Here is a 17,290-nt window from a genome sequence, read left to right on the forward strand (position 1 = left end):
ACATGTGTATCTCTGTATTAACAAACATGCCATATTGGCCAAGTTTATTTTTCTTATTTTTCTTTCTTGTTGTGAGGAGACCATAAATAGCATTTGCATTTTCTGTTGTACAGATCATTTGCTGTTACGGAGTTCTTCTTATGGATAAAAAGTGTCTTTTTTTTTTTTTTTCAAAATAGCTGATAACTATTCGCTGATAGCTGCCAACATCTGTGAACAAATATAATTCTATAAAGTTGTTCTATATAGTGTGTAACTGTTAATATAGAGTGTTATTAAATTTATTGCTAATGCAATCATATGGCACACTGACTTCTGAGGAAATTTTAGATGGCACTCATCATCAGAAAGGTTGCCTACCCCTGAACTAAAGTATGAATTCATTTATATTCGTTAATGGGTGAAATAAATAGTAAACCTCAGACGCTTGTATTGCCATCTTTGAACTAAACCTTCTATGGGGATTTTACATAATTGTTCACCAGTTTTCAGTATTGATTTGCTATAATGACCAGTGTTCTCTGCAAAATTCCATCAGTGTCGGGGTTTTCTCACCTTTAATACCCATTTCAAATCCTCACACAACATTTTATTTTTTCAAGTTGTTATGTTAACTTGCTAACATAATTATAGATTTGTGCAGCATTGAAGCCCATAACATTCTAGCATAGAAAAAAGAAAGATAGAGGGTTCTGGTTTAGTTGCCTGGTAGGTACCTGCATATTTTCTAGATGCTGATAAAACAGATCTGATGTCTGGTGTGCTATTCTTGTATGGTTAATGGAAAAACTGAAAGCTGTGTTTAGACCCACCTGCCAGCAGGTTTAGAAACAGTGCATAGTTCATGGTAGCAGCTGATGCTTATCCAAGCATGAGGATGTACAACTGATACTACTGCAAACACAAAGAGGAAACAAATTCAATTCATTTTTCCTCTGGAACTTGTAGTGAAACGCTTCATTCCATCAGAAGAATCTTTTACATCATATTCAAAGTTATTTTACTGTGTGCTATGCATAATGCACATTCTTATGTCCACTGATAAATATAAAAAGCAAGATTCTAAAGGAAAAGATCTGATAAATGAATCAGGTAATAAAGTCAAAATGAATGTATATATACATATATGTGCATAAAATATACATTGCAAGGTATAGTATTTTCCTCCAGTAGACAAACTAAAAACATCCTTTTATGTTGTTTGTGTTATTGTACATTTAAGGTTGTACATTAAGTTGTACTTGTTTTACTGGACAAACATGAGGACTTTTGCATTAAATATCGCCCTTTAGTACAAATGACTGTCAACAAAATTTATTACTATAAATGTGGGAAAGAATACTGCTTTACCACCAGACTCTCCGCACATAAAAAGCATGTATATTATGGATAATGTGTGTGTGTGTGTGTGTATGCAAGGGGAATATTTTTATATACAGGTAAACAGCTAGAGTAAAAATGTAGCTTTTCAGGAAACTGTGTAAGTATTTGGAGCAAAGGTGTTTTTACAACCAATCAACATATTACCTTAACAAAATGCTGGTGAAATTATAGAATATTGTCTGATACAACCTCTGATTAGCTTCTCTGTCTTTAACACGTGCACCTTTCTTCCCCCTATTTCCCCCCTTTCCTTCTGCTTCTAGAGAATCACAGTCCTAAAAAGATGTAATAATTAAGAGTTTAACGGTGGCCAGATCTAACTTAGACACATTCCTGAACCAACGTGAAACAGACAGAGGAAGAAGATCAAATATGGCAAGTTGGGAAGACCCAAGGTTGTGAGTCATAAAATCTAAAAATCATACTCACCTTTCAACACCACTGATACTTAATCTAGTGCAAATCTTCAGTTCACCATCAAGCGTAAATACGATTAAAAAAAAAAAAAAAGCTGAACTATGTAGAGTCACTTTCTGAAACCAGTTGTTCCTGCTTCATACACCTGTCAGTGTGGCATCTCACAGCCGTTACGATGTAAACAGGTCAGATGCAAATCAGTGACTACTGTGACTGTAAATTTAAGGAAGCGGTTTACAAAGAAGGAATATATGACCAGTGCAAATGTTTTATTTCAAATAATTAAACTTCTATGACTTTGTCACCTGAGCAGTTGCTTTTCAGTGGAAAAAATGACAAAACATGATGGACTTCTTTCTCGATTGTAACAAAAAATGTTTCCTCATCTTTTCTGATCATCAGTAATAACCGGGATCCTGTTCAACAACAAGTTTTTCTGCCTCATTATGACGCAGAAGTCTGGCCCCTGCATAAAAAATTCCCATGAATTCCTTTAACACTGTTTAGACACACCCAACACAGACAAACAGAGTAAAGATCATGACTGATAACTGATCATTTTTTTTATACCAGAGCTTGGTTGTGCGTTAGTAACTAAAGAACTATGTTCTGCACCTGAGCAAAATCTCTTTGTTATAATTTGATTAGTGAGAGTATCTAATTTCCAAAAGTAGCAGCCAGTTATTTACCTGTGCTCTTGTGTGTGCAGCCACATTTTAAACAGGGCTCTCTGAGAAGATCAAAGGTAATAAATGTGTCAGTTTGTTTCTTGTTAAGATTTAGTATAGAACGTTCTTTGAAAATAGCGAAACACATAAAATGAAAACTATGCAGCACAATAAAATATACACTACATGAAATACAACAAAAAAAATACATGAGAACAAGAGAAAAAGATTACAAATCAGACATGGTACACTGAAATAAATCTACACTACAAACCTAACTTTTATATTTCAATTTTACTTTACTTTTTAATTTTACTGTGTTTCAGGTTTATGTGGTCGTACTGAACTCACTTATGTGCTCACAGACATACATTTTTAACTGCACTTTACAATGACATAGGCAAATATGTAATACAGTTTTTATTCATTTTTTAGTGCTAAATCACAACAGCAGTCACCTCAATGTTCTTTATATTGTATATTGAAAACCATCAACAATCAAGCAATCCCCTGTGAGCAAGCACTTGGAGAGGGTGAGAAGGAAAAACTCTCTTTTAGCTGAAAGAAACTTTTGTCAGAACGAGGCTCAGGGAGGGGCAGCTATCTGCCCCAATTGGTTGGGGTGAGGGTAAGGAGACAGGACAAAAGACACACTGTAGACGAGAGCTGGATTAACAACTAATGATTAGATTTAATTGTTTTATAAGCTGTAGTTGTTTTAGAAGTAATGTAGGCCGGGTTTAATACTTAACATCTCAATTTTTACTGATTTATCTTTCACTAGTAATTGCACATATGTTTTCACTGTCAAATTGAGATAATATTAAAACAGGTCAAGTGAATAACACTCTTAACAAATGAAATGGCAAGCAGATTATCTGCTGAGAGGCACACCTGCTGCAGGCCTTTCTGACTCTGTGGTGCACTTTGCACTTTCTTTGGAATAGTCTGCTAGGGCAACTGCTTCTAAAAGGATGACAGAAAATAAGTAATCAACACTGTGCACCCTAGAACCAGGGCAGTGTTAAATACAGTGTCCTCCTTGTTAGAGGAGGATGCCTGTATAGGACACTGAGTAAAAACTGAGCAGCTCCTTCAATAACGGGCTGCTTCACAAAAAAGTACAGCATAGGTCCGGCTCCATGAGCACCACTGCTCCCATTTGTCCACACAGACAGGATTGAAATATGTCACTGATGTGCAGTTTTATTGTTATGTAACGTCACATGTTGTCAAATGTATTTACACATCTGTTCTTTCAACTGTAACATGCATTTTCTCCATTACTGCATTTTGAACAACCCAAGGCATCTACTGCCAACATCCCAGTGGCGGGCCCTAAAGGACACCCCTAAGCATGTTGTGTCCATGCTTTAAAGACTCAGAGCTGTTTTTACCGAACACGGTACTAGGTAGGTGATGTTATGGATAATCAGTGTATAATAAACCAATTTATGCATATTATTAGATATCTAAGTGAGTTTGGGGTTTCTACAAAGTTCATATGAAACATGATGTGTTGGAAAGTTATGAAATTTTTAAAAATCACTTCTGTGCCGAGTTTCATCCACTGACTGCAGTCAGATGTTCCTCTGTGTTCAAACCTGTTAAACAAGAGCAACTTCACATTTCTTGTAGTTGGCTGCAACATAACCAAGCCAATTATGGTAACTGACTAAAACAAAGGACAGTTGTAATAAAACAAGGAACTTTCTGCATTTTCCCAGCCATCTACTCCTCTCACATGTCTGTGCCACAGCTAATAATAACACATTTCTCATGTATTTGTTTGTGGAGCGGGTCCTTTCTTTATCATTTCATCCACCATGCAGAAAAATATCATGAATTATGATCAGTGACACAGTCACACCTACCTTTATCAAGTTTTGCATACAAACTGCGTGATATGTGAAAGCTACTTGTTCATTGTTTAGGGTTCAGCTAAAGCCGCTTTAGCCTGCTATAAAAAAAAAATAAAAAAAAAAGAATTAAAAAAATATATCTTTTTAATTAATTTTTTAAATATAACTGTCTATTATTTAGTTATTAGGGAATACACAATGTAACCCAAATAATAAAAGATAATGAGTTATAAAATATTCATAAAATATATTACAATATATGGTTAACTGATGTATTTTGTGTTGTTGTTGTTGTTACACAACCCAAACTGCATGTTACATTCCAAAACTACCTTTCCCATACACGTCCGCCCTCATCAGTATGGAAGCCGGTTAGTCCAAAAATAACGTTGTCATACTGGCTCGTCTGCCGCTGTTGCTCTTAAAGGAGACGTACCTCATTCGAGGGTACTCCCGGTCAAACAAATATGAGGTATGCTATAGCTTTAAGAACTAAATAATACTGGATATTTCTAAAATAATATGCGTCATTAAACTTATATATTTTAAATAATCTATTTTGCTATTTATGCAGTTGCAAAAAAATTGATCGTTGGCCAGGCTAACGAAACTTGGGCCGGCTCTGGCCTTGTATGGTGGGCCTTCATTGTGAACGCTCATAAGTAACTAGGCTTAAGTAATAACTAAAGTCGGTAAAGGCTATAACTGTAAGAGCGAAATGGAGTCTGGGAAAGGCGAGGTTTCAAGCACTGGTCCTGGAACTCGGACCGCAGAGTCGACAGCGGCCTCAAAAGCATCCGCGGACTCGACTGAGCGCTCCTGCGGTAGAGCCGGAAGTAAAAGGCGGACAAAAACATCCTTGTCCTTCCCGGACTCCGGTGAGACTCGTTCCGTCACCTCAGGCTCTGTGCGTGTGTTACGATCAAGGGGAGCTGGAGCTGGTACGACCTGCGAGTCCAGAAATATCACATGCAAGAAAAAAGCGACCAGTTCACGCGACGCACGCAGTCGACCTGCAGGATCACGCACCAGAAACACACCTGTCATGCAGTAAGTGCGTGCGCTGCTACTTTGATGGACGAAACTATTTGAAGAAGCTAGAAACATCCTTGACAACAAGTTTGTTTACACCTCAGAAGTGTTATTTCAGTGGGACTTCTTAAAACTGTTTATTTACTGCATACAAAAAATAAATAAAATAAAACGAAACCTTTAAATGTGTTGATTCTTAACTTTCTTTCTTGCAGAAGTGCAATAAAGAAACCAACAGCCAGTCAGGGTAATGCACATATGTGAATCCCGTTCATCTGCAAGAAGTCATTTTACCTTTTACCACTTAACAAGTGTGTTATTAACCCATGTTCACATTTATTTCCCCAGCATCCACAAAAACACTTGGACCAAAGCTTCCCAAAACTAGAAAAGGTGGGGGGAAACCTTCAACCAGGGCCTCACACACATTATCAGCAGCAACATGCAAGCTCGAAGCAGAGTCAGGGGCGTTTTCATGTGGTAAGAGAAGACCCCTTGCATCCTTTTTGTTGTGCACTTGTTGAACTGTGTGAATATCTTGAAATGAAAGTGCAAACAACTCAAAATAAACTGACAGATGTGTGTGGTTTTTTTCAGTGAGGGACACTGGTTCTGTGAAAGAAAGCGATGGCAGGTGAGTGATAACTTCAAATGACCTTGTCAAAACTGAGACAAAGACGTACGTCGATTATGCTGCCTGAACACCGATCACGCAATTTACTTCACATCAGATTAAGCACATTAGTGGTAAAATTTGCTCTTTTTTCTTTATTTTTCCCCTCTGTTTAGGAATAAATCAAAGCGCCACACAACATCACAACACAATGAATTCAAGAAAGAAGAGTCAGAGAAGGAGGAAGAAGATTGTGGCATTAAAAAGGAAGAACCCACCAGGAATGTAGCTCAGGGTAAAGATGGAGTCATTGGCACTGATCCTGAGCCAGTCAGGAAGTAAGTAGGAGATGTACTGATAGTAAACCGAAAGATAATAGAGGGGGGGTTTTGCCCATGTGAGAATTTTTGGCACCTTGTTGGGGAGGTTTTAGTCAATGGTCCCCAAAAAAAAGAAAGTAAAGGAAAAATTACAAGAATTTATCAGCTGTGGTTCACTTACTAAGATATAGCATTTTTGCTTATCAAAAGGCCAGTAAAGACAAATAAAACACCCTGATTTCTGTCACATCAGTTAGCCGAGATATGAGTGTGAACACGCTTTTTAGTTCGTTTGCTTTATTTTTGCTTTTGTTTGTTTTTTTTAAATCAAAAACCCAAGCACATGCCTTTTTGTGTGAGACTGTGTGATCTGAAATGAAGACTCTTTAGCTTTTAAGAAATTTTGAGTTAAAGAAAGTCCCAGCAGTATAACTGCACAGTGAGTAGGGGTCTGGGGGCCATCCCACATTACGAATTTAAGTGTCAGACAGTTTGGTTTAGATTTTTAGATTGTACAGCTTTTATAGAATTATTCTCAGTTTTGCTTATTTAATAGCTTATAGGGTAATGAGCTGTAGCCAGTTTTGCTTCAGTTGTTTGGGGCAGTAACCCGTTTTAAGTGTGTTTCACATTTGGCTTAATTTTCTGGATTGGTTTAAAATCCAATCTGAGTTTCAAGGGTCGGATGGATTTCAGTCTAAACATTCAAATCATATCACACACGCAGGTTGTTTTATTTTGTTGTTGTTGTTTTTTGTTTAGAAATGTGTTATTGAGGCTGACTAAAAGAGGGATTAGTTGAGATTAACTGGCAATATAGCATATAGATTGTGTATTTTATTGTATATTTATTGTTGATTTAGTGACTGTGTGTAGTGTATATTTTGAATTTATTATACACTTTGGTCAGCTGAGGTTGTTTTAATTGTGTTATCGAAATAAACTGACTTGACTAATATAACTAACTCATAATTGATGTAGATGTTAAGGGGTTGAAGAAAGCTCACTGACGTAGTTTCAGTGGAAAGCATTCTTTCCACAGTGAGTCATGTTGTAGGTTTTGGTTTCCTCTCACTAGTTCTCATGTTCGTGGAAGTTAAACACCTCAAGAGTGGGATTGTTATCAGTAAAACTCATTACTGATTTTTATCATAGAAATCTGAATTCATTTAAAGCCAAATCTGAAATCTGTTTTAAATCTAAATCTCTCTTCTTCCTTTTTTCACTATAGACGAGGTAAACGAGATGATAGAGCCCCTCGGCAGCCAAAACGAAGGTAAAGTGTTCGTTATAACTCCCTAGTGCTTTTTTTTGTTGTTGTTGTTATTTTTTTTAAAAGAGCGTCCTTTTTAATTACTCTAGTCATTACAGTTCATAACATACCACCACACATATGCGTACCTAGGGGGGCAGGTGCACTACCCATAGGCTGGTGAGTGGGCCTGCTGCAGTGGCCCCATTCAAACTCTTGGGGGCTGCAGATGGTGCGGTTGTGCTGGTTCCACCTCTGTCTGCTTGTGGGTCCTGGGGTGCATTGTTGTGGCTTCCCACCCCCATTATCAAGTACATTTATGACAAAGACACAGGCATTCCTACACACTCTCGCTCTCTCTCACACACACACTATAAGAGGATTGTTGATTTATATATCTGTGTATTTTCTAATTTGTGTGTTACAGGTGCTGTGTTTGTTTTTTTTCTTCATCATACCCCCCTCCCCCTTCTTTGTAAAAAAATAATTTTTCCTGCCTGTCCTGCCTTATACATCATCATACTATACAACATCTAAAGTAATAACTGAAGTAACACAAATATAAAATGAATAAGTAAACAGACAAAAGTTTCACATGAACAAGCGGAGCCTACAGAGATTCTGTATAGCTGTGTTTGCAAAAGCAAAATATGTTTGGCACCACAGTGCATTTAGATCATAATTCTGATTGCAAAACCTGCCAGACAGGACAGGATTTTTTTTAAAGCCTTATTGATTATACATTTCTTTTTTCCCATCTTCACAGGAAAAAGCCACCGGTGCAGTACGTCCGCTGTGAAATAGAGGGCTGCGGTACTGTTTTGGCCCACCCACGCTATCTACAGGTCTGCTGTCACCAGGGGAACTGAAATGGATCGATTACTCTGTGATGTCTGCCTTTTAACGAGTTTCATTTCTCCTCATCTCTCGATTTCAGCATCATATAAAATACCAGCACTTGTTAAAAAAGAAGTACGTGTGTGATCACCCCTCGTGTGGGCGCTTGTTTCGCCTGCAGAAGCAGCTGCTGCGCCACGCTAAACATCACACAGGTGATACAAAGATGTTTATACAGAATGCTGGCAACAATTTTCATTAGACTAGGAAAAAGATGTAGTACCCACAAAGCAAAAAGATGTTTCATTTAAAACTCAATTATATTCTTTTTTTTCCATACTTAGTGTTCTTGTCTTCTTCACGTGTTTCTCTCAGATCAGAGGGACTACATCTGTGAGTATTGTGCTCGGGCCTTCAAGAGCTCCCATAATCTGGCTGTGCACAGGATGATCCACACAGGAGAGAAGCCAATACAGTGAGTTTATACATCTGATAATGTTACACAAGTAAACAAGGAAGAATGAAATGAAAAACAAACAGTCATGTCTGCGTGTCTGACAGAAGTTCCAGTAACAAAAGAAGGAAGCACGTCTTTTTCAAGAAAAATCTCGTATAACCCCACTGTGGGATCACATGTCTTAAAATTAGCTACAAGAATTTTTGGCAGACAAATGACATCAAATGACATCAAGTGTTTAGATGGTTTTAAGCAAAACAGAATTCAGTTTTGCTTAAAGCCATCTATGTCATAGCACTCGCTAGTATAAACAAGCTACACAAGTGTTTGTATTACACATGCAGAATATACTGCTGACTCGTTTCAGTTGAATGAAAAAGTTTCAGTTGAATGCAAAAGTTTCAGCCCCTCTTTACAAACAATGTATCAGATGATGGGAGTGGTTGGATTATTATTGTTTCTTATCAGATAATGATTTAATCATTAGTGCAATAGCTTTTTTTCAGCTGATCATCTTAGTGATACAGTATTCACTTTTTTAAACGTCACTCAAAAGGATTTTAATTTCTCCCTAAGGCTCCCTGAAAACCTTTTTCTTTTCTCAGCAGGGAACAGAGTGCAAAGTTTACTGGTACAGTGTGGTAAATAAAATTCTAGGAAAATTATACTTCATTTAGTTTTTTATTTTGTAACGTTACACATTAGAGCCCGACTGATGTAGACGTTTTAAGAAGGGTACCAATGTTTGGTGATTTAAAACTACATTGTACTGGCTGATATTTTTTCAGACACAAGATATAAACAGATTTTCATAACATTTGTTATTGTCAGTTATTTGAGAGTCCTTAGTAAGATATAAGGGAAGATGTAGAGTGGCCTCAGGTGGTCAAACTATGCAACATCACTCACAGCATGGTTTAAGGTGTTTTTTCTTGTCTAATCTCTACTTCTTTAATTGTCTTTTATTGGTTGCTATAAACGCGAGTATCGATATGTCGATCAATTTCACACATGATTTTTACCTTAAAGGTCATAGGTCAGGTTTGTATAAATTAGGGTTTATCTCGCATATTAAAAATGTTATGCATCTATCAAGGAGATTTTGGCCTCCCACCCAAAAACAAACAAACAAAAAAATCAAATACAAATATAGGAATATATTAAAACTATTTTTAATTTTTCAAGTATGGTTCAATTACTTAAACTTAAAATACATTTTGTTTAATCTTATGGCCAAATGAACAAAAGAAATGTGTAGACCTGTGTTACTAAGGTTGCTTAACTCTGTCTTGGTTTTTTGCTGAGTCATTCCCAAAAGAAAGAACTCTTTATAAGGCAGTGTATCAATGACAGTAACAATCAAACATTATGATTGTGATATTTCTTGTTTTTACGTATTTTGCTGATACAAAATGTAATAAAATCCATGCCTTTAAAAAAATGAACTGCTCTTCCTGTTCCACACAATAGTCCACATCCCAGCAAATAAATGACCTATTTAACTTAATTCTCCAAAAAGAAATCTTTTCAGAAATTCAGAAGTACAACAAACTTTTCTTCTCGATCATCCTCTGCAAGAGAAATCGAGGTCTTGCACACATTTCCATAAAGGTTCTCCAACCCTGTTCCAACAACACTTGTTTATACTTAAATTTGACATCTTTCCAGTGGAAGGTCTGAAATATTTTTCCTATTCACTCTGCAACATTTGGTCAGTGAGGGAATGTACTGGAATTTATTCTACTCCAATTTTAATTAAAATACATAAAACTTCTTTCACTGATTCAGGAAAAAAAATCAACTAAAACTAAAGCAACAGCGTCTTAAGTGAGGCTTGATCTCAGTGTGCGTTCAGACCGTAAGCTGTTTTTTGTCTCCATCTTGTGGCAGGTGTGAAATCTGCGGCTTCACCTGCCGTCAGAAGGCCTCCTTGAACTGGCACATGAAGAAGCATGACGCAGAAGCCTCCTACCAGTTCTCTTGCTCCATTTGTGGAAAAAAGTTTGAGAAAAAGGACTCTGTTGTTGCCCATAAAGCCAAGACCCACCCTGAGGTGCTCATAGCAGAAGCTTTAGCAGCCAACGGAGGAGAGGTAATAAGCACACCCACCCCAGTCCTCGAGACTCTTCCAGCAGTCATCCAGCCTGAGCAGCCTTCAGTCACCCAGGAGAGCTGCTCAGTAATAAGCACTACCACCCCGGTCCTCGAGACAACTCCACTACTCACTAAGCCTGTGCAGCCGTCTGTTAGCCAGCAGAGCCACAAGGACCAAAAGAGTCAGGAGAGCCAGGAAGCGGCAAGCTGTGGGCTCACTCCACTGCAGCAGGTGGTGCTCCCAGTTGCTCCACAGTCTGAACAGGATGTATCTCAAGGACAGTTTCTCCAACTGCCCCGCATGGTGCAAGTTTCACATCAGCAGCAGGGCCCAACCTTGATGCACTTCTCCAGCACCAGCTACCCTCAGCTCATCCAGCTCTCCACTCTTCCAGTTAGTGCAGTCACATCCGTGGCTTGTGTGGAACCCCAGAGCACGCTCCTCACCCTGAGCTCCGTCACCACCCTGGCCTCCACAGCATCTGTGGCTCCCCAGCAGGCCGTGCACTGGGGAAGGGAGGGGGACGCGGATGCGCAAATTTGCGGAGAGGGTGATCTGTGGGAAAGGGTGGTGGTGGCAGGGGGCGGACAGGATGTAGGGGAAATGATGTGGGGGGGTAACGCGGAGAGGAGGAAGGAAAATGAAGGCATTGTTTGGGAGAGGGAGGGAGAGCGGCTGTCACAGTGTGCAGATGTAGGTGGAGACAGTTTGATCTAGATGCAAAGAGGGCGAAATGAACTGAAGGGTGACTTTATGTTTATGAAGGAAACGCACATTAAAAAGGAGGCTTTTATTCCAATAAAACACTGAAACACTTGAAATGCATACATGATGGATATTTAAAATAATAGAAGCTGTCTTTGTGATCTATATACAGTCACTTTCAGTACAGAGCTACTTTGTATCAGGGAGTTGTTGTTTTTTTTAATTAATACAATGGATTACATACTTTTTGACCACCTAATATTTTATAAATTTTGGAGTTTGTCATGTAATTTCAAGATCAAACGATTGTACGTTATGCACAAGAAGATCACAGCTTATTTGTATTTCCCTGTAGTATTCCTGTTGTGTTGATGTGTGTCCTTTTGAATGGTGAACTAATGAGAATTACAAGGTGCAATTAATCCTCAAACTATAAAAAACAACCATACCTGATTTCAGTTTGGTTGCTTGTCCTTTTAAGGGCAAAACCTTACAAATCACTGTGAGACTGAGCTTGGATCGCTCCTTGAAAGGCCCATTGTGACCATTTGTATTTGGAGAGTCTCAGGCATGGGGTTTGGACATTCATGGAGTTGTGCACCATAAATTCTTCCTACATGGGAAAAAAAGAAATCATCTGGAGGCATCTGAGGGAAAACATTCAGCTTAAACGACCTGAATAATACAGTCGTCACTCACCACCTTCATCTTTTTCTCATTTTAACACTATCTCGATACATAAATGCACAAGTTCAAGTGGTCTGAACGGGACTTCCAGGGACTGATGTCAAAGTGACAGGACCCCAGGAAGAGACCCAGCACTTCATAAGGATCTGATGAGGCTGATATCAAAGCCAGCACATTTCGATTCCACCTTGTACTGATGTAACTGAGTTCATTTTCAAATCTGTTAACATACGTCTCACTGCAGTCCTCGTGAGTTGGCATAGTAGGACAGTGGGTTATAAACACAAGGCCAGAATCGGCCTTGGAAAGACTCCGGTGTAGCTTTGGGAAATGTGAAGGAGTGCTTAGATTTGTAACTATTAACTCTTTCATCAGGTAAACAGCTGTTCCTATTAACAAAAATATCCCTCATTGCCATTCATTCTACACCAAAGTAATTAAGTAATAGAGAGAATTTTTTTTACATTCCACAGTAAAAAAGTAAAAAGATTGGCGGAGTTTCCCTGATCTTGTTATTTGAGATCAAAGTGAACTGTATGTGGTCCACAATGTAAGCTGATGCTGTAGTGTTTCTGTTCTAGTGGCCCAGCCACTGTGACAGAGAGTTAGCGTGAACAACTCTGAAAACCACCTACGTTTGTTCTTCTCTTGCTCCTCTTCCTTCTCATATCTTGCAGTTTGTAAAAAAAAAAAAGATTTAAGTTGCTTTCTGTGCTTTATTATATTTCAGTAAACCAGGAGCATCACACTTGGGAAATAAATTGTTTTTCCAACTCTTCACGTTTTTCACAGGCAGCAGTATTATGTTAGGAAAATATGTTCCCTCTGAAATTAATTTGATAATTTTTGTGTTAAGTGTTTTTATCAGACCACTGTAATATGATAAACAAATATATAAACCTCTGTATGTTGCTAATAGTAGACATACAAGATAATTCCATGTGTTCAGAATAATTATTAAAAATAAATCTGTTCTCAAGTCTTTATGTGTCACATGTCATTGATGTGATACACTTCACATTTTTTTCTTAGCCTCTCTTGTCTGGCAGTCTTTGCAGAAGTGTGATCTTAATGCACTGTTTTGTGATATTTAAATGACAAAATTGTAATATAAATATGCCACTTTAAGGCACTAATTCAATCTCTGGACAGTTGGGCTCTAATGCGCCTGGTCTTTAAAGAAATAAAATGCAAATCAGAATTAAGTTGTATATAGAAAGATAGTATAAATACAAAAAATAAGAAAGATTGCTAAGAGTCTGTGTTGTTAGGTTGCTCAGGGATCGGGCACACTTTTGAAGTGCAGCCACAACTTCCTGATTGGATTGAGAACCAGGCTAGGAAATATATCTTCTCTTCAGTCGTAGTTCTGTGGATATAGAGTATCCTCCAGGATCAGACCAAAGAACCCTCTTCCAATTAACTTCAGAGTCTCCGACATCCCTTTGAATGAATTCCAGGCAAGATTTCATGCAAGCTTTTTTCAGTTTTCTCTTTGTCACTCTCCCATCCTGGCAGACAGTTCTAATATGTACACTCTTTCCCATCAGATCCACTGAAGCTCTTTCAGTGTGCCACAGGTGTATTGGTGGCCTCTCTTATTCAGTTTGTGAGGATGGCCAGATCTAGGCAGATTTAGACTAAGTGCTATATTTCTTCCATTTCTTAAAGATGGATTTAACTGAACTCTGTGGGATGTCCAGTGAACTGGAAATCTTTTTGTAGCCATCTCTTGACTTGTAGCAGGAATACTGATGAACCAGAGACTGTACCTCCGAGACAAAATGTTTTTACTACATGTCAAGTCAAAGTCAAAGTAAACTTTATTGTCATCTCTGCTATATACAGTTCAGTATATAGAGAGACGAGATGACGAGGCTCCATTTCCATACATTGCAAAAGAACAACAATAAATATAGCAAGAGTAAGAATAAGAAGAATAAATATATATACACTTTGAGACTGAGGTAAGGGGAGTAAATATACACTTTGGGGTAAAGGGGTTAATAAGAGTCTAAAATTTACAATTGAGATTTAAAGTGACTTTGAAGTGGTTTAAAATGACCAACATAGCAACTCTACTGTTTACAGTGTGAATACACATCAACTGTAGTCAGGTGGTCGCCGTTTCACTAATTGTGACACTTCTGGAATCAATTAGATGTACCTCTGTTGAATTGACTGTTAATTTAAAAGATTCTCAAAGTCAGAATTTCTTCCCCACTTTAAGGCACTCCTTCTTGGTATGGCTTCTTCCTTGCCAGTGCTCCCCCTGGTGGACACATTGTGCAATACATTTTATTTCTGTTCATTTTCATTTCTGTTTTAACAAATAATTTTATGCATTGATACCTAGAGACTTGCAGAGTAGAGCATCGGCTTAGCATATTATACTGAAAACTTGGGGTGTTCTTTTTATGATAATTTCTAACTGCATATGTATATTCTTCTGACTCTATTGGAGCAGTTTTTTGCAAAAATCAGTTCAAAACAGAGGTATGAGCTGTCACACAGGTCAGAAATCCTTAAATCATCCATCCAGGTGGTCATAGGAATAGGAATATCTAGCGATTTTAAAGGGTTTTGCTCGCTAGCGAATGTATTCAAGCACTTTGCAACTTGTCCTTTTAATGTGTGCCTTTCTCTTGTTTTGTATATATTACTCTTGTTTGTTATTTATTCGTGTTGTCTTACTATTTATATGTCCTGTACAGTTTGTGTGGAGTACCCACAATGTTGTTGTACATGTACAATGACAATAAAGAGCTATTCTATTCTATTCTGCATATTTCTGGCTCTCTTCTGATCTCTGTCAGAGTAGTTTTGCATGAATTTTCATTTGAAAAATAAAATGAAATAAAATAAATAATTTCCTTATACTGGGTCTTAGGTCAACCTCTCAGTTAACTTAGAGCCTGAAATTAGCGTTCTTTCCTTTTAAAGCCCACTCCCTTTAAGCCAACGTTCTCCTGATAGGCTATCCCTCACAAACAGAAGGTTTCAATACTAGGTGGGTGGGGCCTCTGTGCTCACAGCCAAAGCTGTGTGTCTCAGATATTAGATGTTAGGCATATCCACTCTTTTTGACATCATACTGATCTGGGAGGGAGAAAAACGAAGTGTTTAGTGCAGTCTGTAGCCAGGGATTTTCATACCCTGACTTCACTGTTTAACTCTGGTTGTGTTTAATATGTTCATCAACCACCGTCACAGTGAAAGAAAATGGGAAATAGGTGCAGCGATTTATTGAAATATCCAAATGTGCATGGTAATACAGCATATACAGCTAGGTCAATATATATTTGGACACTGCCTCAAGTTTTGTTTTGTTTTGTTATCTGTTTACTGAAACATATTCCAATTATAATTCTGTGATGGACATGGACATATTGTGTAGAATGTCAGCTTTCATTTGAATTGGATGAAGGGTTTAGAAGTTTCAGCTCCTTAACATGTGCCACCCTCTTTCAAAAGGGACCAAAAGTAAGTGGACATTGACTCAAAGGCTATTTAATGGGCAGGTGTGGGCAAATCCTTCATTATGTCATTATCAATTAGGCCGATAAAAGGCCTGGACTTGATCTGAGGTGACTGTGTAGTGTTTGCATTTCGAAGATTGTCCAACATGCAGTCAAAGGAGCTCTCCGTGCAGGTAAAACAAGACATCCTTAAGCTGTGAAAACAGAAAAATTAAACAAAAACATCCTAAGAAAGCAAGCAGGCAAGCAAGCAAGCACTGGTGAACTCAGAAACACAAAAAGACCTGGATGTCCACAGTGGTGGATGATCACAGAATCATTTCCATGGTGAAGAGAAACCCCATCACAACAGCCAACCAAGTAAACACTCTCAAGGAGGTAGGTATGTCGATATCCAAGTCCACCATAAAGAGAAGACTCCATGAAAGTAAATACAGAGGGTTCACTGCAAGGTCCAAGCGATCCAGGTGGCTTACGCCTTTGGTACGACTGCCTTTATTTTTAACACAGCCTGAACTCTCTTAGGCAAGCTTTCTTTTAGTTTCTTTAAGCAGACTTCAGGAATAGTTTTCCAGGCTTCCTGAAGCACATTCAAAGCTCTTGTTTGAATGTTGACTGCCTTTTGTTCTATGTTTAGGATCATTGCCATGCTGAAAAATCAACCTGCTACCAATCAGATGTTTTCCAGATGTTAGTCCATGATGGTACCTTTCTGTGTTCATAATTTCATTACAGATGGCTGTAGACACCGTTACCACTTGCCTGACCACCTCTGTACTTACAGATGATGATTTAAACCAAAAATGTCAGTTTTGGTGTTATAACTCCATCAGACCTGTTGTCACTGATTTTCAGTCCAGCCCTTGGGTATTTTTGACGTGCCTCATCCTTTTCTCATGTTTCCCTTCCTTTAAAAAATGTCTTTACAGCCACCCTTTCAGTGAGAGCATTTCTGATGAGCCTTCATTAAACAGTAGATGGATCAGCAGTTCTGTGTCAGGTATTTGCTGGACTTTTTCCTATTTCTTAAGGAGATGACTTTCAGATTCTGCTAATCTGCTGTTTTCTTTTCGTCTGCCATTTCTTCTTTTGTCCTCAATTTATCCAGCTTCTTCAGTTTTTTTTCAAGACACACTGCACAATATATAACAAATATTCAGCTAATAGGTCTTTAGGAATCACCTTATACTATTTTATGCTTGCTAGACTGTGTTAGCTTTGGCATTTTTTGTCGCTTAAAGTAAAGAAATGAGGGGAAATTTTGCAATTTAAAACTGGTCCTCTGCTAAGTTTTCTGTCATGTGTAGACACAACACTGGTTCATCCCTTTGAGTTAGGTGCGTTTATATGGTTGAATGATTAATAGGTCGGTGTAAATGGTTTAACAAACAAAAAACATTCCTCTGAAAATGGTCAGGCACAATACACAGCAGCTAACGTCCAAAGACAAACTTTGACAGACCTACAGAAATCCTAAAGAACT

The 17,290-nt window shown here is 38.1% G+C and overlaps 1 protein-coding gene across 1 annotated transcript; it reads left to right on the plus strand.

The window, feature by feature from the left end:
- Positions 1–4,719: 4,719 nt before the first annotated feature.
- Positions 4,720–13,274, plus strand: LOC134624891 (E3 ubiquitin-protein ligase ZFP91-like). Its single transcript, XM_063470012.1, has 10 exons — positions 4,720–5,380; positions 5,578–5,609; positions 5,711–5,842; positions 5,960–5,996; positions 6,152–6,313; positions 7,527–7,571; positions 8,314–8,392; positions 8,485–8,599; positions 8,760–8,859; positions 10,732–13,274. The coding sequence occupies exons 1-10, from the start codon at positions 5,049–5,051 to the stop codon at positions 11,651–11,653; spliced, it is 1,956 nt and encodes a 651-aa protein (XP_063326082.1). The 5' UTR covers positions 4,720–5,048; the 3' UTR covers positions 11,654–13,274.
- Positions 13,275–17,290: the final 4,016 nt, after the last annotated feature.

This window comes from Pelmatolapia mariae, linkage group LG3_W, assembly GCF_036321145.2.
Source record: "Pelmatolapia mariae isolate MD_Pm_ZW linkage group LG3_W, Pm_UMD_F_2, whole genome shotgun sequence".
In the NCBI taxonomy this organism is placed as follows: Eukaryota; Metazoa; Chordata; class Actinopteri; order Cichliformes; family Cichlidae; genus Pelmatolapia; species Pelmatolapia mariae.